General features: G+C 46.5%; 2 protein-coding genes across 3 annotated transcripts in view; one reads left to right on the top strand and one right to left on the bottom strand.

Annotated features, from left to right (window-relative positions):
* The first annotated feature begins 1,330 nt into the window (after positions 1 to 1,330).
* ARL6IP4 (ARF like GTPase 6 interacting protein 4) lies at positions 1,331 to 9,584 on the top strand. The gene is made up of 6 exons (XM_082204178.1): positions 1,331 to 2,716; positions 3,935 to 4,137; positions 4,893 to 5,240; positions 5,560 to 5,677; positions 6,681 to 6,750; positions 7,305 to 9,584. Exons 2-6 carry the CDS (start codon positions 3,945 to 3,947, stop codon positions 7,359 to 7,361), a joined length of 786 nt encoding a protein of 261 aa, XP_082060304.1. The 5' UTR covers positions 1,331 to 2,716; positions 3,935 to 3,944; the 3' UTR covers positions 7,362 to 9,584.
* Positions 9,585 to 10,905: 1,321 nt separating this feature from the next.
* PITPNM2 (phosphatidylinositol transfer protein membrane associated 2) overlaps positions 10,906 to 22,920 on the bottom strand; it is a 175,199-nt gene continuing 163,184 nt past the window's right edge. Inside the window, exons 25-28 of one of the 2 annotated variants that reach the window (XM_082204070.1) lie at positions 20,937 to 21,065; positions 15,437 to 18,235; positions 15,274 to 15,372; positions 10,906 to 13,607 (exon numbers count right to left, since the gene is read on the bottom strand). In XM_082204070.1, the coding sequence (XP_082060196.1) occupies positions 17,888 to 18,235; positions 20,937 to 21,065 (477 nt within the window). In that variant the 3' untranslated portion in view covers positions 10,906 to 13,607; positions 15,274 to 15,372; positions 15,437 to 17,887. Of the gene's footprint in view, positions 13,608 to 15,273; positions 15,373 to 15,422; positions 18,236 to 20,936; positions 21,066 to 22,920 lie in introns of both variants that reach the window. The other variant, XM_082204071.1, reaches the window with a different exon arrangement.

Genomic DNA, 22,920 nt, shown 5'->3' with positions numbered 1-22,920 from the left:
GAGTCCCATGGACTGCAAGAAGATCAAACCTCTCCATTCTGAAGGAAATCAGCCCTGAGTGCTCACTGGAAGGACAGATCGTGAAGCTGAGGCTCCAATACTTTGGCCACCTCATGAGAAGAGAGGACTCCCTGGAAAAGACCCTGATGTTGGGAAAGATGGAGGGCACAAGGAGAAGGGGACGACAGAGAATGAGATGGTTGGATGGTGTTCTTGAAGCTACTAGCATGAGTTTGATCAAACTGCGGGAGGCAGTGGAGGACAGAAGTGCCTGGCGTGCTCTGGTCCATGGGGTCACGAAGAGTCGGACACGACTAAACGACTAAACAACAACATTCTGTCAAAATCACATCTGGCCATTACAGTGGTGTAAAATAAAGGGTGTAGGAAATGAAATAATTGTTGCCTTTTCATTGTTTAAGGATGTTTTGTTAAGACTTTTGATTCAACACACTTATTTCAATATACAGTTGTACCTTGGTTTTCGAACTTAATCCGTTCCGGAAGTCCGTTCTGAAACCAAAGCATTCTTAAACCAAGACGTGCTTTCCCATAGCAGCAGGGGACTCAATTTACAAATGGAACACACTCAACAGGAAGCGAAACATGTTCTGCATGCAAGGCAAAGTTCACAAACCAAAACACCTACTTCCGGGTTTGCAGCGTTCTTAATCCAAGTTGTTCATAAACAAAGCTATTCTTAAACCAAGGTACCACTATATAAGCGTCAATAGACTGACCTTTTAAATAGGAAGCTACTCTTTATGTTTCTAAGCAATTTTTTACCTTTCAATTCATTCAACAATTTTATAATGGCTCTTAGTACCATTAAATAATGCCTTACAGAGGTACCTTGGTTTACGAACTTAATCCGTTCTGGAGTCTGGTCTTAAATCAAAGTGGTCTTAAACCAAGGCACGCTTTCCCATAGAAAGTAAAGGAAAACGGATTAAATCCGATGATGAAAAACAACCCCTAAAACAGCAATTTTACTATCTAACGAGACCATTGATCCATAAAATGACAGCAATAGACCAGGCTGCAATCTACTACCCAGTATATAAACCCTTCCCCTGCCCATGCCATCCTGGGAGGGAATGCCGCGGCAGTCACTTCTTGTCAGCGAAGCTCAGATGCTGACAGGAGGAGAAGCAGGCATAGGGAGAGAACCGTTAGCAGAGGAAGGCAGAGAGGAGGGGGAGAGCAGCTGTAATCTGAGCTCGTTAGGCAAAGGGGGGGGGGGCAAGGTGCCAACAAAATTCTGTTTTATTTTTTAGCTATGCTAGAAAGACCAAAGCAGGTTGCAAAGAATTTCGTTTTATTTTTTAAGTAACAGCAACACTCCTGAATCGCCTTCCCTCTCTGCAGCAGCTGGAGGGATAACGCTAACATACAGTAAGTCATATAAAACCTGTCAATAAATGATGGTCAATTATATTTTTGTCCAGCTCTATTCTGTCAAAATCACACCTGGCCATTATATTTGTAGACGAATCCCTATGACAATTGCTAAAATGGTTGTTTTCAACAATAATACAGAGTTCTTTCACCAACCCACTGGGGTACAGTTTGACATGCATGTAATTTATAGCATATTTTCGTTAAAGTCAAGGGTAAGATGATAGTGGTACAGAATATAAATTCTATTTTGTTGCGTTTTGTGTGGAAGAAATAAGAAAACTGAAGAAGCAGGACCCAAATATTCACTGTTTGTATAAGAGCTGGACTAATTAAAGGTTGCAATCCTATATACACTTTCCTGGGAGGAAGCCCTATTGAACTCAATGGTGCATGCCTCCGAGTAGACATACTGTACCTTAGAGTGTACTGTATAAAATCATTATAGTAAAGCCTTTGTGGTTAAGAGTGTTAAACAGAGGTGGAGCAGGTTTTGCTTTGTTTGCTTATTTAGCGTTCAAATCCAGGCTTGAACCGCTACTGACTCAGTCTGCTGCCAAATTCTGGGCTATGCTCAGCCTAACCTATCTTACAGTATTGTTGCGAGGATAAAAAAGTGTGTTGCCTCGAGTTCTGTGATGAAAAGGTGGGATAAAAATGTAAGAAGCAACTACTAAATGCATGTTTTGCCAATTGTTAAAAATATGGATTATACTGCTTTATTTTTAATAATATTTATTTTAAAAGATGCACGCTCCACCTTCTGATCTAAACTGATCCCACAAAATGGTTTACCATTTTATTTTGTGCTTCTTTTTATGATTATTGTTCTTGAACGCCACTTTGGAAATTTTTGAACAAACACGTACAGAACACAAAAGGAGAATTTTCCCCCTTAAAAATTGAAAGAAAGAAAACGGGGCTCCTCGATCTTCGGCTCCGCTCCCCCGATTTTTTTGGGTTGCAGGGATCCCCCTGGGCCACTCGGCACCCTCCAGATGTTGGCCTGACCTCTCGCCACTCGCTCCCGGGGCCCAGGGAAGCTGGAGCCCAACAACCCAGCGGCGCTTCAGGGAAGGGGCTTTCGGGAGGCCGGGAACCAAGATGCTCGGCCTCAGTGTTCCCCGCCGGACACTTCATGGCGACGGACGAGGCGAGGACAGGAAGTGGCCGAGGAAACTGGAAAGAGTTGCTGGGGGCCCCGCTCGGTTTCCGGGGCTTCAGAGGCGCAGCCCAGCCCGAGAAGCCCGGCCTCTGCAACGACGCTTCTCCGGGCGCCGCGCCGCGTTCCCTCGGGGCGAGGCCCTGGCCCGGCGGGGTGAGTCCGGCGGGACGGGGCGAAATTGGTTCCGCAAAGATTCTGACGAGCAGGCACCCAGTGCGCATGCGCGTTGGCTGCCAGACGGAGCCCTCATCTGGCTGGCGGCGGGGCGGGGCTTAGAAAGAGGGCGGGGGGAGACGGAGCGCCGGGATTGGGTGGAAAGGCTTTGAAGGACAGCAGAAACCGCGCGGGTTTTCTTAAAAGGGTCAAGGCGCGGCTGGGTCTTAAAGGGGCCGAAGTGCGCGCGCGCGCAGGTATAGAGGTGCACGAATTGACAGAGCAACGCGAACACAGATTTGTGTTCCCGGAGTGGCTTCTTCTTATTAAGATTTGTTAGTCACTTAATTTTGCCCAAGGCAGCCCAAAGCGACTTACAAAGTAGTAGGGAATAAAAAGTACAGTTATAATGAAGAAGAAGAAGAATATCAGGCAAACCTACTACAGCCAAATAAAACGACAAACTGAAACGGCAACAGCCAGTTTAAAGAAGACAATAAAATCAAACTGCTCTTGAGTTACAAAAAAGAGGGTTGTGCACTAGAAATTATCCAAAGCTAATGCTGAATGAGTTATTGTGGTTATTTTAGTTTTGAATTTTCTCTAGTCAACTGAGGGGAGAAGTTGTTGCCCTGAGAGAAACAGCCCCAGCTGCTGAGCTCCAAGGCTGCTTTAATCTGAGGAAGGTTGCCAAGCTTTAAAAACAAAAAAAAAACCCTGACCCCCATTGTGGCACATGAAAGGCTAGCAAAGATATTGTGTTAGGCTGTAGGGCAGGGATGTGGACACCAGCTCCCGTCAGCCCCAACCTGCTTGGTCAGGGATGGTGGGAGTTGTAGTCTAGGAGCTTCGGGAGGGTCACAGCTTCTCCCTCCTTTCATTTTAAAGAATGAACCACTTGGCATAGAATTAACCTATAGAACTTTCAGGATCTTGCAGTAACCTGTAGCCCCAATGGCCAAGGAAGGATTAGATGACTACATGCCATGGCTTCACATCTGAATAGGCCAAAGTGCAATCCTTGGCTCTGACTAGCAACATGGATGGGATGCTGCTATTTTGCAAACCTTGCAAGATCAAATTGCCCTAACCAAGACCTTTCTGAATGGACATTTACTTCTGGCTGGCTTGAAACTTGAGTAAGACTGAGTGTGATCTTCAAGGGCAGGATGGTCATAGGTAGCCAAGCAAGTAAATAGATCTCCTTGTTTGGAACAGACCTGAGAGTATGATGGCTCACAGCCAGGCGAGGAAAAGGAGCCGAAGCGACTCCCAGAGCAGGCAAGATGTGGAGGAGGAGGAGAAGAAAAGGAGGAGAAGCAGCAAAGAATCCCAGGGGAGGACGAGGAGTTTGTCTCCCGCCAGCAAAAGAGGATCTGAGCCCCCAAGGGTCCGAATGGGCTCAGCCTCCAGCAAAGAAGGTAAGGATGTAGGAAAGGGTGTCAGCTGCTTCTGAAGCAATAGCCTAAGAAATGCAGAACTCCGATCTCTCAGTGGGGTAGCATTTGCCAGTGTTGGCCAGTAGTGCAGTTTCCTGGGGGAGCTATTGTCACTTTCTGGTCACTGAGGCTGCTCCCTGCACCCTCCACCATGGTCCCCTTGTTTGCTTAGGATGAGACACTTGTGTAGAATGCAGCCTGCAGAGCAGAGTATTTCTCCCGTAGTTTTTTTTTTTTTAAATTATCACTCCTTTTGCTTTCATAGAACTTCCCACCAGAACCATCAGGGCTTGAAACTTTGCCTTCTTAAGCTTTGTCCCTCAAGTGAGTGATGGCTGCACACTGACAGCTGCCTTTTGTAACATCCAGGTGTGTCTTAAAATCAGTGCCTCTGATTATATCATTTGGTGGGCACTGACTTCAGAGCCACATCTATGCAGCAGATTCAAACCATATTAATGGGTTAGAAATATGTCCTGGCTGCCCCAACCCCAGGCAAAGAATCCCATGGAGACACTAGACTAGTTGCCTCCCCAACCCCAGTTACAATACCTAGGTTATTCTTGGAGGTGAAGCCACAGCAATTAAGCCAATCAACAAGTTCCAGTTCTGGGTTCTGTCCAGGGCTAGAAAAGAGAATTCCCTCAGTTTTTTTCTCCCTTTGGGTAACAGTTCTGGTGATGCATTGCAACATGATAGATATTCCCTGGTGACTTCTGATTGATTCTGGGTTCCAGTGAAAAAGAAGAAGAAGAAGGAGAAGAAGAAGAAAAGGAGAAGAGGCAGCAGCAGCAGCAGCTCCTCCGAGACCAGCTCCTTATCTTCAGGATCGTCCTCCTCTTCCGATTCCTCTACAGATGGGTCAGGTGATGATGAATCCAACCGCAAAAGGAGGAAGCAGAGCAAGAAGAAGCTAAGCAAAGAGAAAGATAAAAAGCAAAAGAAGAAGAGGAAGAGGAAAACCAAGAAGAAAGCAAAGAATAAATCAAAGGGGAGGGAGAAAGAGGGAGCAACAAAGGGGGAGGCACTCCCTGGCCCTTCCCTGGACCAGTGGCAGAAAGAGACCCTGGGAGACTCCGGGCCAGGTAAGATCCTCCCCGAGGCAAGCGAGGATTGGAAAACAATAACAACACTGTTGGTTAATGAGTGGCAAAATGAATGTTGCAGTTTTGCAATAGGGACCTTAATTAGATCCATTTTCTGTAAGTTTGTTTATTACTAGGTGGATTTTTAAAAAATCATTACTAAGCTATTTGTACTTTTAACTGATAGTGCAGTGATTTCTGAACACGCTGGAGGAGCCTTTTTTCTGTGGGATTGAACAACAAAAACGCTCTCCCTACCAGTGGTAATACCAGAGCTATTGGTGAGACCACTGTTTTCTGACTTGGGTCTGCCTCTCAGCCCTGACAGATGAGCAGAAATCCCGCATCCAAGCAATGAAGCCCATGACGAAAGAGGAGTGGGACGCTCGGCAGAGTGTGATAAGGAGAGTCGTTGACCCTGAAACAGGAAGAACAAGGTGTGTTGTGTGTGTGTGGGGGGGTTGTCACTAGAAGATTGTCACTAAGTTAAATTTATGTAGACACTCTGGGTTTTCTCTCCTGCATCTGCATTATCCTCTGAAACGACCACATAGTTCAGTTTCTTTACAGAGCTCTTTGTATTTTCTGTTCTTAAGTTCCTTCATTAGCAGTTTATTTTTGCAAATGCTGACCCCGATTAATAGTATCGTTTTAAAAGCACCACGCGCAGAGCTTTTACACTTTCTTTTATTGTCCCCTTGCAACATCACCATGTGCTCAGGCACTGTTGGTCCCATCTTACAAATGGGGAACTGGACTGTGATAAAGCAAGTGGGCACAACAAGCCATGTTCTTCAGCTTATGAACCTTTTCTTCCTAAATTTAAAAGCCCCTAATGTAGGGAAGGTGCTCCAGACTTGCGGTTATGTTGTGTCCCCTTTTCTGCACCGTTCACAGGATCCCTTTGGGGTTTGGTCCAAGTGTGGCTGTGCCATAGACAGGGAGAAGCGCATCATGACACTGGTAGCTATGGATTGTATACAGCCTTAGTCATACTCCGAGAAGACCATGTGAAATGTGCCAGTTATGGTTCTTCTCTGAGTAGAACTTTGTTGAATACAGCCCTGCTTTTAATCCTACCCCTCATAAGCTCTAGCTTGGAATTTGCTTTTTCTGCTGCAGCTGAGTTGGCATTCTTTGTGGCTGGCCCCATTGCAGCAAGGCGATCCCTATATTCTCACATTCTTAACTATGGGAGGCAGCTTCATACTGGCCAGACCACTGGTCCTCTTGGCCCAGTATTGTCTACACTGACTGGCAGAGGCTCTCCAGTGTTTGGGGCATAGGACATTCCCATCCCTTCCTGGAGATGTAGTTGGGGGTTGAGTCAGGGACCGTCTGCATGCAAAGCAGGGAGCTATGGTCCCCCCTGTTGATAGGAAGGGCATATCTACTGTTTGTGCAAGGTGGCCAGGACTACAATCTGAGTTTCAATTCCAGACTTATTAAAGGTGATGGCGAGGTCCTTGAGGAGATTGTTACTAAGGAGAGGCATAAAGAAATTAACAAGGTATGTGGCTGTTTATTATTGCAAAATCTAACGGATGTAATCTGGCAACTGTAGACTTGAGTATTTAGAGGACAAGGCTGGGCTTTGTGGGCTGGGTTTTGTTGAGTGGCTTATTAATTCCCTTAAAGTGGTTCCACTGACTTCAGTGTCATAGAATCATAGAACTGTAGAGTTGGAAGGGATCCTGAGGGTTATCTAGCCCAACCCTCTGCAATGCAAGAATCTCAACATTCAGTCCCCCATCCAATTTGAAACCATACCAGACCCGGCTTAGCTTTGGAAATATGCTAGCAGTTTTATTGCTAAGAGAGAGAATAAGCTGACTTTTGGGTTGCTGAGACTTTCCCATGTAGGTCCTCTTTGCCTTTGTTTCCATCAGTTTGTAGATCAAGACTTTTTCATATCCTAGATGAGAACTTCCTTCCTTCCTTCCTTCCAAGCCTGCAGAGTGTGGGGACATTGATGCTGTTCCCCTTAAATGAATAGAACTTCAGAAATTGCACCAAAGGCTGATACGATTTGCAGACCTTTAATACATCTACTTTTGTTCACAGCAAGCCACGCGGGGAGATGGCCTTTCCTTCCAAGCGAGGACAGGGATGCTGCAGTGATAATTGGAAGGTTTTCAGAGATGGTTTTATTCCCAGCTTCAGAAGCTTTGCTGAAACCAGGCACTGCACTCCCCACACCCAACACCCGTCCCCATGGAATTTGCATGCCAGTGCCATCAGGACTGAGAACTGCTGGGGCAGGAAGATGCCCAGATTCATCAGCTCCTAGTACAAATCCTTCTGTTTTGCAGTTCTCCCCTGTGAGGCTTTCCAATTGCTGCCTCCAGCTTGTTTCCTCATCAAGGCACCTCCCTTAGCAGTGAAAATAATTATCCCAAAGCAAAAGGGAAGTGAGCAAAAACAGAAGACCCAGGTCACTGGAAAGGAAGCGACGGAAGTCTGACAACAAATGCTGTGGAGATCTTTTACCGCTCTGCCTGCCTCCAAGGCAGATGGACCAAGTGCAAAGTGGGCTGGAGGCTTCTTGGTTTGATCCTGCTTGCCTCTATCCTGTGTGGGAGGGGACTTTTTTCTAAAGCTCAGCCCAGCTACTTCCCAGCTGGCTTCATGGTGTCTAGGCTCTGAAACCTCCACATCAAGGGGCGAGGAAGCAGCTAGGCTGCATCTCTAAATCCGCTGTCCTAAAAAGGTGGTAGGAGGAGCACCAGCAGCTGCAACCTGTCTCCTCCTGCTCAAGGCCGAGGGAGTTTCATGCTCTTGGGTTCTGCTGGGAAGAGTTAGAGCAGGGTAAGGGCGTGCAGTTCTCACACAGGTCCACTCTTGCTGTGCCCCACCTCTAGCATCTCTGGCTGAGCAGCATCTACTCAGGTGTGGGGCTTGGCAAGGTGGCTGGTCAGCCATGTTCTGCTGCTACCTCACCTTTTCTTGTGCCTGACACAACGCAGCCTCTGCGTAAGGGCACCTTAGTGGTGAGATCTGGATCGCACTTCAGGCTGTTCTGGTTTCCAACTTCACACTTACACCTACCTAATATAGGAACAGGAATGCATTGAGGCTTCCTTAACAGGTCCACATGGTAACACTTTTCTGCTGCAGCATTAGCTAGATAGGATGCATTAAGCTCTGGATTCTGAAAAGTGCTGACACCTGCTGTGTTCACGGGAAATTCAAAGCCTTGACCCTTTAAGGGTGCCACACAATTTGCTTCCTTGCTAGAGGGCCCTTGTGTGTCCTTGTGCCAACAGCTATGCAATTGGCAAGCATGTCATCCTTTCAGGAGCGACTCTGTCCATGCTGCTTTGCTTTGTGTCCAGGCTCCATTGGGCAGATTATATATCTGGTGTATCTCTGTATGCCAGGGGTAGCCAAATGCTTTTGGCCCGAGTGCCAAACATTGCCAATCCTCTGAGGGTTGCAAGCCTGTGACACACTACACACACAATCACACAGGTACACAAAACATCTCCATCACTATGATGGTTATTTCCTTAATGAAGCACTGGGCTAGGCGGAGAGGTTTAAATCTCTGTTCTCAGGGCAACACTGTGGTAGGATTGTTGCAGAGGTTTAAACTGTGCATGTTACTGGCACAAGCAATTGATTAAGGGGGGGCACGAGAGAGGCTACAATGCCAAAAATGTATTGGGGGGGGCAGGAGGAGAAGCCTGCTGATTCTGCCAGCGACCCTTAGAGCAACAGTGTTGTTGCTGGGATGGTAGACCTCACACCCAGCCCTTTCCTTAGAGGGATGGTAAGGGAACTGATAAGCAGCTCTCCTGAGGCAGGACGTGGTTGTTTGCTCACCAACTTTTGGTAATCAAACAAATGTCAGTTTGTTTGAAATCCATTTTAATTATATCCTGTTAATTATTTACCCAGTGCTGAAGAATAATTCACACTTTGGCCTTATTCCTCCAAAGAAGAGTCAAGCCAATGAATTGTTGCTTTAACTCTTTTTCATCAAAACTAACAGAATGATTAAAAAAATGCTTCACTTTACATGGATTGTGCCTTTAAGGGTGTGGTCTTTGTTTTGCAAAATCACAGCACTCCTATTTAACTGGTAGCATCCAGGTTTGTCCAGGTAATAAATGTCATGTCATCAACTTGCACAGGCTTGCTGATGCAGGTAATACCAGGCCTGTTCATTATAACAGCCTTCCCCATCTTGTCTGTTTTAGGGTATCATCTGTTTATTATGGTTTTGTGCTGTTCTGGGAACAGGGTTGTTCCACTGAACCAAGAAGAACTTCCGACTCAGCCACGTGTAACCAAAGTCATGCACATAAGACCGAATAAAGCTTTCCTGCTTTGCTTCAGCGATTCAGAGTGGGGTATAAATGCATTCATATTGCACATACTGCTTAACAGCTCCATAAAATAGGTAGTGCTGAGAAGTTGGGACTCGCCCAACCGAGCTTCTGAACCTCCAGGCTGAAAGGGGGATTTGAAACTGAGATGCTTCCTCTGGCTTCCTCTTCCTCCTCCCTGACAAGTGGGGACACCAGAGAACTGGACCAATTCATACTTGGCAGATTGATAAACAGATTGGATTGCAGTTATAGTTTTTGCACTTCTCCATTTTTTCCAATACTGCTCTGTGCTCAAAAATCTCATGAAATTTCTATTTTAGGTTAAAATATGCAGTGCAATACAAAATGCTCATTTTAGGATAAATGTGCAGCACAATTGTGTTTTTGCTTATGGAAACAAGACAGAACCGACTTATTAATGAACATCTGCTAACCTGACACTGGGCAGAAATAGACTGATCCCTACTGACAAGCAGCTCTAATTTAAATGCATTTCAAGCTCTCTCCATTGCATACTAGTTGGATGTTGCATGAATATCTTGCAGGGCACGAAAATATTACTGTAACTCTTAGCCATAATAGCTTAGTGCAGGAATGATGATGAACTTCAGGTCTGGAGGCCAAATATGAGTCCAGGTCTCGTCAACTGGCCCTCAGAAATTGAGCCAGGCCACACACACTGCACCTTCAGACCATTCCTCTCTTCAGTGGCCCTGCTTTGCCCCCTGAATAATTGTGTTGCTATCACATTTATATCCCACTTTCTCCAAGGAACTCAGGATGGTATACATGGTCCTCCAGCTCTGCATCTGAACTCCACAACAGCCCTGTGAGGTAGCTTAGGCTGAGAGGCAGTGACTGGCCTAAGGTCACCTGGTGAGATTCATAACTCGGTGGGGATGTGAACCCTGATTTTCCCAGGGCCTAATGCCTTAGAACGCTGGAAATCTCTCTTGTCTGTTTGGAGGAGAGATAGGGGTGTTATGGGTATGTAGAAACAAATGTATAAAGGTAAAATTTATATGGCTCCACCCACTTTTGCATGTGGCCCTCAGAAGGTCGCTCAGAAGAGAATGTGGCTCCCAGGCTGAAAAAGGTTCCTTGCCCCTGGGCTTAATGGCATTGCTCTGTAGAGAGGCTCTTTGTGCCTTAGGGAAGCCCATGCCATGGCGTCCCGATTGCGGATTTCCCCCAGAAATCTGGCTGTTGTAAAGACAGAATGCTGGGATTTGGTCTGATGCTTCAGGGCTACTTTCTTGGGCTCTGAAAGCAAGTCGCTTTGAAGCTTTATGCCTTTTGTGGACTTTGCAAAGAAGCAGACACAGCAAGAGGGCCTTCCCGTTTCTTTTAATTGGTGTTAACGTACAAGGGATAACCATATACAAAGCACAACCAGGTGGCAGGACGAGGCGGCAGGACCAGCAAGGAAGAGGGTGGTTCTCACATACAAGAGCAAGGAGACAGACAGGATCATGCAGACACAAACGCAGGTAGCTGGACTCTGGGCTGATTTGCCCTTGTGACCTTTCCATAGGGAACATTCTTGGAGTGCAGCCCCTCCAGCCGAATCTTTGAGAAGCCTGCCCTCCGCCCACCATTCAACAGAATGAACATTGTTGAATACAGAGTAACAGTCAGGGAGGAGAAGGAAGTGTGGGGTGGGGTCTCAGTGATGAAGGAGAGGGAGACAAAACCTTAATGCTTTTGGAACTAACAGGAAAAACTGCAGCAATGGTGGTAAATACCTGAACTAGAGGGATGACTCCAGTAAAGCCCGGGATAAAACTGTCTCAGAGGAGGGCGGCTTTGTTTGTAACTGACGTCGCTCCCCACCCTGCCTTTGGCAGACAGCTTCCCTTGAGCTAGCTTTAAGATACAAAACGTTCATCAAAATTAAAGTTGGCTTGTCAGAAGATGCTAACATCCGGCCCCAGTGCGAATTACAGGGAAGCTATCTTGTTTGGGAAGAATGTATACAACAGGTTGGGCCTCTTTTCCCATCAAACCATTGATTGTTTTGTACATTTATATCCTAATTTTCTTTGAATGGAATTCTGGGTGGTATTTATGGGGTTCTTAGGTGGACTCCCCGCCATCTAGATCTGCTTCATTCCAGCAGGCTGGTGTTGTCAGTGCCCTTTTGTAATGTTTGGATATCTAAGGCTTCAATCCTAAACACACTTAACAGGGAGTAACGTGGAGCAAGGCCACAGAACACAATGGAAATTACGTCTGGGTAATTATGTATAGGATTGTGTCATAGGAATGCCACCTAGAACCCATGTGTGTGCTTTTGTTTCATTTGTTTTCTCAGACTGCAAACATTTTAGGAGCTTTCCAAAATTTAGCATGCTCTGGCAAACTTGGGGGTTGTGCAGAGGCAAGCTTTATTAAACTCCACACCCACCTTGGCTTTTCAGAGCATTAGGCTTTCCCCTGCCCATCTGCAGCCTTTTTTGGCTTAAAAGAAATGAAAGTTTAGTTCCATGTGATGCCTTTAAACATTTTAGCCAAGTTTAAACACTTCAGCACCAAATTACCCTGCAAAGCTTTCCCCCAAATGCAAGGTCTGTTGATATGGAACATCTGAAAAGAGTAAATTAAGTCTATGTTAAAAAATAGACCCGAACTCAGCAAAATTCTTGTTCCGTACCAAGGCAGCTCCAATTGTGCAGTGTGAATACATGATGTAAACCATACAGCACTGCATTATGCAAAGTTCCTTGGCTTATGGCAGGAGGATGGGGGAGATGTGGACAGAGCACTTGATCTCGTGAGAATTCTAAATGCTACCCAAACGCCAGGTTGCTGGTGCAAGCTCCTCTAAATATTTGCAAGGGGGGAGTTCCTGATCTCTTGACCACTCCTTTCCTCAAATATCACCCCAATATGTTCCCCTGTCTTTTAAAAGAGGAAACCACTTCAGAGTCCAAATTACTTGCAAAACATACTTCAAAGACAACAACAAACAGAAGTTATGTGATCCCAAGACAAAAAGTGCAAGTTTTACCTGTTCCTTGGCTGGCTGGGCCTTGCAGCTAAAAACATCTGGAAGGTCTCAGGCTGGGAAAGGCTGATCATCATACTGGCTGAGTCCTAGGCACGTCCAGGTGGCTCTAATATACGCAATGTACTGAAACTGTTCTCCCTGACCACTCATTCATTCACCCGGCTGAGAAGACTCTTGAGGGGCAAGTCTGCACACCTGAGGTTCCCACAGCAAGTTTAGCAGACCTGCCTTTTCCGGGGGCATTCCTGCCTCCCCACTCCATTGAGCTGTCAGAAAGTGCCACAGAGACACAGCCTCATAATAGACACTTACTGGCCCTTAAGGTATAAACTGGATCTGGGGAACTGATCTCAAGGAAAGACAACCACTGAGGCTACAGCATTAAATACAGATGGCTTCAGATTCCACAAATCAGTCTTTGCATTTCCAACTGGGATGGCGAATGCTGCTCTCTAGATTCATTCCAGAGGGAGCCACACTACTTTCTAATGAAGCTATTGCTATTGTTTGTTTAATGCCAGAGTAGCAAGTTCAGCTTTCAACATCAAGGACAACACACGAGGGGTATACATACATAAGTCATGGACCAGAATGATGGCATCCTGGAGAGCTTAAAAAAATGAAAAAAGCCTCCAGCCATAATGTCACTTGTTCGCCACTCACTTAATTCAAAATTATTACAATCGCAAAGAAGGATGAAGAACCACCCCCATCCCCTTACACACACAAAACAACCGTCTTGAAAAGAAACAGGGAGAATGGCTGGAAGAGAGGAGACGCCTGGCCAAGGGGTGGGGGGTGTACACAGGAATGACTGTCCCTCTTACGGATCATTTGTTTCAAATATGGATTGGCGAGAGGCAATGAGATTTCTTTAGCATCCTTGGACAGTTTAAACTTGGTCCATAAAATGAGTTTGTTGTAAACAAGGGGGAGGGGAAGCTAGGTCTTGAAATGTTAACAAAACCTGAAGGTTTATTTCCCTCCAGACATAGGTTTTGTACATACAATTAATTACTTTCACTGCATATATATATATATATATATATATATATATATATATATATATGCTTTCGTAGATTTTCACGGGTACAGGAATGCAGGTTTTGGTGTCTTCGGGTGTCTTCCCGTGTAAGAGTCGGGGTGTCTGTGCGACGTTTCGACGAGGTCTCACTCGTCATCTTCAGGCTGGTGCTTTCGGCTTCTTGTTACTGGAACAGAGCAGAATCTGGTGTTTGAGTTCCTATAAATACTGTTGAGGGGTGTGGTGTATAGCCTCCAACGTTCTGGGCAGAGAGGAAGTTCCTAGATTAGTGTGCCTCTTCTTCTTTTGTTCCTTAATTACTTGAGGGATATCTTGAGTGATTTCATGAGTGATATTCTGAATACCACTGGGTGGGTCATTAAGTGTAGATCACACCACCACCCTGCACAAATAAACTCCGTAGCCAAGACTCTCATCTCCAGAACCAAACGCCTGGCTGACAAAGACCACTTGACAACTGAGTTACAGAATCTCTCAAATGTGTTAATCGCCAATGGATACCAGAAAAACAGGGTTACGAAGCTAATCCAAAAAGAAACACCCCCCAAAAACCAAGACACAGAAGAAAACAATGGCATGGCCCTCCTTCCTTATATCAAGGGCACTACAGACAAAATCAGCAAAATCCTCCATAAACACAATATCAAAACAGCCTTCTGCACCAACCAAAAAATAGCCAATATCCTCAGAAACCCAAAAGACAAAATCCAGCTGGAAAACCAAGGGGTCTATGAAATACCCTGCAAAGTCTGCCCAGCCACGTACATTGGACAAACAAACAGACGAATAAATGCACGTATCGCAGAACACAAGAATGCCGTCAAAAAAGAAGAAAAAACTTCCTCTCTTTTCCAACACATGAAAGAAACAGGACACGAAATTAATTTTGCAGATTCCAAATTGCTCTTTAACATGGAACATCACCACAAGAGAATAATCATGGAAGCCATCGAGATAGAGAAACACCCTCACAACATGAACAAGCGTGACGACACGTCCCGCCTGCCAGACATCTGGAAATTAGCCCTCCCCACAAAAACCGACACCAGAACCAGAAGCACACAGAACGCCGTCACCAATCAACCACACCAGACCCAAACCCAGACCCTCTCCACAGACATATTACAGACTCCATCCAGTAGCCAAACTATAGTGGCACCTCCGGATGCTGCACCCCCCTGCAATCCCTACACAGATCTGGCTGGCACAAGGCACAAAACCACAGCTCGCCCCTATACACGAAGCCAAGCCAGAGCACAACTAAATGCAGCACAGCCATCTTCTCAGAAAAACTCTTCACAAGCTCAAGAGGTCAAGACACAAAAGCTTTAGCAACTAATCTACACTTAATGACCCACCCAGTGGTATTCAGAATATCACTCATGAAATCACTCAAGATATCCCTCAAGTAATTAAGGAACAAAAGAAGAAGAGGCACACTAATCTAGGAACTTCCTCTCTGCCCAGAACGTTGGAGGCTATACACCACACCCCTCAACAGTATTTATAGGAACTCAAACACCAGATTCTGCTCTGTTCCAGTAACAAGAAGCCGAAAGCACCAGCCTGAAGATGACGAGTGAGACCTCGTCGAAACGTCGCACAGACACCCCGACTCTTACACGGGAAGACACCCGAAGACACCAAAACCTGCATATATATATATATATATATATATCTCACCCACTTCCTCCCCAACCCATATTCAGGCATTTTACATTGTTTTTTTTCCCTTTACACTGTCTACTCTCTCTCTCTCTCTCTCTCTCTCTCTCTCTCTCTCACACACACACACACACACACACACACACACACAGACACACACTAAAAAGGAGCCACTGAACGTCTAAAAGTTTGAATAATGTACATGTCATGTCTTGAATGTTCAGGGGAGAGGCCAAATCAATGAAACTCAAATCCAGATCATGTGGCCGCCTAGTCTGTTTTTGTGATGATGGTCAGATGATACACTGAGCTAGCAAAGAGCTATAATGCAATCCATGTGGATTCTGCATTTCCAACACCCACCCACTCATTTTTTTTATGTATATTTGAAAAGAGCTAGGCTGAGGAGAAAGGGAAGTCAATAGTGCTTGGCTTTAAAAAAAAAAAAAAGTAGTAAAAACTCGCCAAGATTTTCTTGTTGACTTCATCTGAGACAAGAGGCTTATAATCTTGCAGTATGGCTCATCATCAACCATTTAAGAAATGTTGGGAGTTGCAAGCTTCATTTGAAAAGAGCAGCAGTTTCCATGGATAAATAAATGGATTTTACCCCTTTTGGACAATCACATTCATATGGATGGAGCACACCATTTTAAATTTGGTGTTGAAACCCATGTAGCAAAGTAGCTTTTTACATGTCCAGGTGAGTTGTTGAGCCTCGTGGCTTGGAAAGAGGCTTTAATTCACAGTGCTGCCGAGTCTTGGTATTGAAAAGAAGAAACAATGAAAGAGATGTTGGTCTAGGGGGGGAAATGTTTTACGTATAAATTGGAACACTGAACAAAGAAGCACACCTGTGCAAATATAAAAAATGCCAGAAGCTATAGGCAAGAAAGGGCAACCCCAACTCTTGGAGAACTAGTCCATTATCTCAGGCTAACTGTGTTCTGCAGCAGCTGGAAACGGAATCTGCAGGGTGAGGTGGCGTGATGGTGGCTAGGGAAGTTTTGCAGACCCTTCCTTGTAGGTCTATGTTCCCTTGTGCAATTTACCCCCATTCTCAAACAGCTACTATAAGGTGTTGTAGACCAAGCACGTTCTTTAGAACTCAGGGCAGAGCTCGCAAATGTACTTCACAGAACTTTGCAGCAAATCCAAACCATCAAACCTGCAACTCCTGTACAGAGAGTAGTTAGGGAAATTTAAGGTATGTCTATCCTCTCCTTTTAAAAATCGCATTTCCTTGGTTTGCACCTCTCAATTTGTTGCACTTGTTCTTTTTAAATCTCCTGACATTGTTGGTGGGGAAAAGCCCTGTGTGTCTGCATGTTTGCATTTGGGTAGATGCATCCTGGTTTAGCAACATTTGACTGTCATGCGCTATAAATAGGGAGGGTGTAGCTTCATAAAATAGTAATAGGCCTCCTTTCTAAAAATTATCAGTGCAAAACAAATAAAAACAATGAGGTTTTACAGTTGCATAACTATAGTTAAAAAGAAAAGCAAAATTTACATCCTCCGCTGAAAGCCATTGCAAAAGTTGGAAAGAAGGACGGACTCCCTTCTGGTCAAGAGGCAGAAGAGAAGTGGGCGGAGTGGGGAAGAATTTGGACTTCGCTTTTTTTAGGCTGAGCAAAAATAGCACACTGCTATTTGTTTCCTAGATGCTTGAAACTAACTGTTGGTACTTTCCAAAAGTACAAAGTAGTGACTGGGTAACTGCCCGACGTCTTTCACCCTGCCCCCTCCCTCACACACCAAAGAGCAGAAAGCAGCAGATAAAATCCTTTCTCTGCATTAGTACAATCCACCAGTTTCCAAAATCAGGTTTTTGTTTCCCCTCCTTTTTTAAGATGTTCACTTAAAAATAATCATAGGAAATTGTACCCAAATAAAACAAACTGCTAATCGGATCCCATGCTTCTCGCACCAAAGATGCCTTGAATTAGCCATTGTCAACATGACTTTGCTTCCTAGCAGAATAGGAGTGTGTTCTAAGCATCCTTTGCTTGTCTTGAACTCTTCCCTGTGTCCAACCCGAGTCTCTCCAGATTCCAGAAGTGGAGCAACTTATTTCAAAGCGGTGGCAGGATGCAGCTCCCTTCACTTCAGATAGCAGAACAAGCCCCCAGTCGTGGCTCCCCGCCTGACTCCTCCAGTTCTGCCCGCACATGGCACTGGGATGCTCCCGCCCTCCGTTGCATCTTTGACTGATGGCTAAGAAGCTGAGGAGGCACATAATTACAATCACCAAACCTGGGTAAGAAAGGGGGGGGCAGGAAAAAGCTGCACCCAGAAGCTGTCAAAGTATTCATCTTCCCCTTCCTGATGCCCCTCTGCTTGAAAAGGCAGTTTTCTTGTTCCTCTTTGCACAGTGCTCTGCAAAAACCCAGTACCCCCGTCACCAAGGCCTGTGTGTTTTGCGTGGAGGGGGGGAAAACCAGTCTGTTATCGCCTCATAAAGTTATGACTGCCTCTCTGGCAATGAGTAGCACCATGTTTGCCCCACTACACCACACCACAGGCCTCGGTTGTTTCACCTCCGCTGCTGCTGCCACGCACGATTGCCTCCTGCTGCTGCCGCCCGGCTGCTCTACTTCTGCCCCAGGCCCCCCGGCTCCAGTCTGGAGGCTGTGCTCCGGCCCCAGCACCCTGTGGCAAGGCTCATGCTCCTCTGGCTGCGCTCCCTCTCCCTCTCCCGGTCACTCTCTGACTGACTCTGGGTTCGCTCTGGCCTGTAGCCACTGCTTCCGCTGGCTGCCGTGGCTGGCTGAGAGGAGATGGTGCGCAGCAAGTGGTTCCTCTTCCGCAGGAATTCTGTTTGGCCCGGGAGGCCAAAGCTGCCTTTCCGAAGAGCCATCCGGGTGGTGTTCTTGGCGGGGCGGGAGCGATGGGTGTATTCCAGCTGGGCCAGGTGGGCTGCGTATCCCTCGGTAATGAACTGCAAATTTAATTAAAATGAAAGCTTATTTTTGGAAGACATCTGCAGTCCAAAACTTCAGTCTAGTTCCATTGCCAAATGCAATTTCACAGCTGCCATTTCAGATGCTGCCAAGGCAACTGTTTACCAAGTGACAAATTTATCTCAGGTTGCCAGAGAATAATCTGCCATACAGGATGTGGTTCTCACTGCTGAAGCGGGGTAAGTGGAATGTGTGAACCCCTCCATAAGCTGGTCATCTCTACCTTCCTGCCACGTGTCAAGGAGAAGTCTCTCTGACACACTAGTTTAGAAATTGAGAAGCAAGCACCAAAATCTCCTCAGCAGCTGGCAAAACAATATAGGCAACAAACTTACTTGTATGTGCACCAGGATAAGTTATTCAGCAAAAAGCCATCTACCGTATTTTTCGCCCCATAGGACGCACCGGCCCATAGGACGCATCAAGTTTTTTTGGGGGGAAATAAAGGGGGAAAAATTATTTTCCCCCCCCAGGCGCTTGTGGGGCCGGCAGCGGGGAGAAGCGCTCTTCTCCCCGCCGCCCGCCTTCAGATCAGGTCCTGGGACAGCGGGGAGACGCGCTGCGCCTCCCCACTGTCCCCGGAGCTTGCAGGGCTGGCGGCGGGGTCTCCCCGCCGTCAGCCTCCAAACCACTTCGGGAGACAGCGGGATGGCGGCGTTCCGCCTCCCTCTGTCCCCCGACCTTGTGGGGCTGGCGCTGGGGCTCTCCTGAAGACTGGAGAGTGAGAGGGGTCGGTGCGCACCGACCCCTCTCGCTCTCCAGGCTTCAGCGAAAGCCTGCATTCGCCCCATAGGACACACACACATTTCCCCTTCATTTTTGGAGGGGAAAAAGTGCGTCCTATAGGGCGAAAAATATGGTAAATGTCAACCCAAATAAGCAAATTTGCTAAACATATTAATGCTGTTTCTGCAATGGCCATTATTCATCTTTGATACACTTTGTGTATATATGTATTTTATTTAATATAATACATGTCTAAACTGTGTTTCATCAAATGGATTCCAAGGAAGTGTACAAGATCTGCGTACTCAGTTCTCCATCGCCTAAGCTTGGACCATGCTATTAAAAGACCCAAATCAAAAATTTTAAAAATCTCTTAAAGCACACTGGTAAGTCTTGATAGTACAAATGTAACACTGATCCCCTGAAAATTTTGACTGAAATATGCTTCTGTTTTCAGAAAGACACATAGCCAGGCAAGGCATAGACAGGCTTGCTGCTTCTCCCCTATCCAATGACTTCCCATCTTGTTCCAGGCCTACTGGGCTACTTGCCTGCTTTTCCTGCGCATCCCCTGACTGGGTCCGTTTTTGTCTCTCCATAGATGAGGCAGATACCTTATATGGAGTCAGCATTTGGTGCATTTAGCTCAGTACGGCTGACTGGCAGCGGCGCTCCAGGGTTTTAGGCAGGGGTCTCTCCCAGCCCCACATGAAGATGCTGAAGACTGAAGAAGCTGGAATTTTCTGTATGCAGAGCAGATGCTCTACCTCTGAGCTACAGTCACTTCTGCAACTACCTCAGGAGATGCTTGGCTTTCTTTCCACCATTCTTCTCCTCCATGCCAACAAAGATGGCACCATAAAGGTAAGATCTGTGCTAGACTGCTGGTGCTCCAAAATGCCACCCTCCTCTACGTCTTCTCTGGGTATCTCTTCGGAGCCACTTCTCGTGAGCCCCACTGACACAGAAGTGGCACCAGAGGCATAGCTGGGGGGGGGAATGGGCACTTGGCGACCACACCACGGGGGCAGCACTGACCGTGGGGCCTGCAGCACGCCTGAGCCACACATCTCCTCTGGGAGTGATGTGATGCACTGGCTCCCGGTGGAGTACAGGATCAGGTTTAAGGTGCTGGTTTTAACCTTTAAAGCCCTATACGGCCTAGGACCCTCGTACCTACGGGACCATCTCTCATACCGCCTCTCCTGGTATGTCCCACAGAGGACCTTACGGTCTTTAAACAATAACATCTTGGAGGTCCTGGGCCACAGGGAGCTTAGACTGGCCTCAACCAGAGCCAGGGCTTTTTCGGCTGTGGCTCCAATCTGGTGGAACGCTCTGTCACAAGAGACTAGGGCCCTGTGGGACTTGACATCTTTCTGCAGGGCCTGCAAGACAGAGTTGTTCCACCGGGTCTTTGGCCAAGGCACACTCTGACCCCCTCCTTTGGTAATCCTCACAGAACTCTAGCCCAATGATTACCATTAATTTGATTTTGAATTGATTTTAAAATGAATTTATTTTAGAATGCTGTGTTACTTTTATTGTTGTTAGCCGCTCTGAGCCTGACTTCGGCTGGGGAGGGCGGGATATAAATAATAAAAAAATCAATTCTTCTTCTTCTTCTTCTTCTTCTTCTTCTTCTTCTTCTTCTTCTTCTTCTTCTTCTGTGGTGGCTCAGGCACCTGCAGGCAGTGTGCGGCTTTGCATCTGCTCACCGCCTCCCCCTCTGCTGCCCTACAGCTGAGGGGGAGGCAGTGAGCAGACTCCTTGGAGGCTCCGTGCCGCACGCCCTGCCCTGGCTTACCCTGCCCTGCCTCCAGGCACAGGAGCCACCCCAGGCGCCTGAGCAGCTGAGTGGCACAGCTGCAGGGTTTGGACAGGCTGCACCCCCAGCTTCATCATACAGGCACTCATCTATCCCTTGTGAAAGCACCTGAATTCTGAGGTTACCTGACAATGGTTCTGTAACTTCTTGGTTGGCCGCCCAACAATGTAGATCTGCATAGGCGGCAGGCTGATGGAGGTGTAGACCGAGACGTCCTTGGTGGATCCATAGGCCGCATGGATCTTCATGTCGAGCTGCAGGGTGCAGGCCAAGAAAAGGCAAATCATTGGCAACTGGGAGGGAAATGTACCCTCTGGAATAGCACCAGACCCTTGGTTTTCACACAAAGATGTTGCAATGTAGCATCTTTTGTAGGATGCCTTGGGGAAAGGTTGTAATGTTAAGAGTAAGGATGCATTTTAGGAGAAGTGCTCAGGAAGGCCAACACCCTCCTTGAATGCTCAAAAGCAGGACTGGCGTTCACAAGGTTCACCCTGATCCTGCAAGCCCACCGGCACAATTTCCCCCAGTAACCTACGCTGGGCCAGGAGGAAGGCAGCGGTGCCAGCAGCAGCTGCTGCTTCAGGGCCTTCCATCTGGGAAGGGCACAGCGAGGGGTCTTGGTCACAGCCTGCCCAGAAGTGGTGCCACTTTGGGCAGGGTTTGGGGGCATCATTCCAGGGCTTCACCTACCAAGATGAACAGTCTGGCCAAGTACACATGTTGTAAATCACTCTGATTTTTTTTTATGAATAGCGGCATATGAAAATAGATAAATAAAAGTAATGTGCTTATAATAAAAGCTGCATAAAAATGTGTATATTATAAAATCTCATGCAAAAAAGATATTATAAAACTGCTTTGTGTACATTAGACAAAGGTGCATTAAAATGTGTACAGTGGTACCTCTGCATACGCACACCTCTAGTTGTGGATCCTTCAGGATGTGAACGCAGCAAACCCGGAAGTATTTTTCTGGGTTTCGCTGCGCGCGCATGTGCAGAAGCGCTCTACCGCGCCGCATGCATGCGCAGAAGCAGCACCTCCGGTTGCAAATTGCTTGGGATCTGACCGGAGCTCCGGAACTGTGCGCAACCAGAGGTACCACTGTATATTGAAAGAGAAATCTGCACTAAAATGATGAATTTTCATCAGGCTTCTTTTTTAAAAGTTGCAAACTGATGTGGCATTGTTGAGAACTGAAGAATGGAAAAATGAGAAACAGAGAGAAACTTGAACATGACACCTTTTCCTATTTCTATTACCAAAGAGCCTCTGAAGACACTTGGAGTCTAACATTGCCTAACTGGGCAACGGCCCCACAGCCTGCAGCCGCCACCTCTGCTTCTTCCTTGCCTGCCCAAAGGGAAGTTTCTTTGTCTACTGGCAGGGGAAGAGGGAGGTGGAGGAGAGTGCTCAGCGCTTTTGGAGGGATTTCGCACATGCTCACTTAGAACATACACCATCCACAGCACCTTTTTGGGAAAACGAATGGATGCTCTTGCATCCCTAGTTAAAATGTCTCAGGTGGATGTAATGAAGAGGTTGGATGGCCATCAGTCATGGATGCTTCAGTTGAGATTCCTGCATTGTCGGGGGTGACCCTTGTAATCCCTTCCAACTCTATGATTCTATGAACTATGGTTAAAAATTGAACCTCAGTGAACCGAGTTTGTCAAAACTGTGTTTGTTAGATGTTTAAGAGGTTCTGATCAGCTGATTAGTTCTGAGGGAATTCTCCTCTGTATTAGTATATATTCCTGTTATGGACTACAGCTTAGCTACTAAGAAAGACAGAACACCTCTCTATTTCTCCTAATATGATATACTGGGTTTTTCTGTTCTCCAAAGTATTATCAGTTTATTTTCTCTCTGGACTCTGTTTGCTATATTTAAGTGACTTCGCTAACAACTGGCCAGTGCCTGGAACATCACCAAAAATCTTCCAGTATCTGTTGGATGCTTAGTTTGCTTCAGGACGACACCTCCCCACACTACCCACAGATATTTCCATGCACTGTTTGGATAGACACAGCCTCTGGGCCTTTGAGAAGTTCTCCCTAAACCTGCTGAGAAAGAGAGAGAGAATGAACCCTGCTCTGCTTGCTT

The sequence above is a fragment of the Podarcis vaucheri genome (assembly GCF_965113315.1).
Source record: "Podarcis vaucheri genome assembly, chromosome: 16".
In the NCBI taxonomy this organism is placed as follows: domain Eukaryota; kingdom Metazoa; phylum Chordata; class Lepidosauria; order Squamata; family Lacertidae; genus Podarcis; species Podarcis vaucheri.
Note: the sequence above shows the minus strand (reverse complement) of the source record. Positions and strands in the feature narration are given on the sequence as shown.

Bases quoted from the DNA above. Each gene is read 5' to 3' on its own strand.
- ARL6IP4 (XM_082204178.1), top strand. From the start codon at position 3,945: ATGATGGCTCACAGCCAGGCGAGGAAAAGGAGCCGAAGCGACTCCCAG. The intron at 4,138-4,892 runs GTAAGGATGTAG...TCTGGGTTCCAG, and splicing joins CTCAGCCTCCAGCAAAGAAG to TGAAAAAGAAGAAGAAGAAG. The intron at 5,678-6,680 runs GTGTGTTGTGTG...TTTCAATTCCAG, and splicing joins CCTGAAACAGGAAGAACAAG to ACTTATTAAAGGTGATGGCG.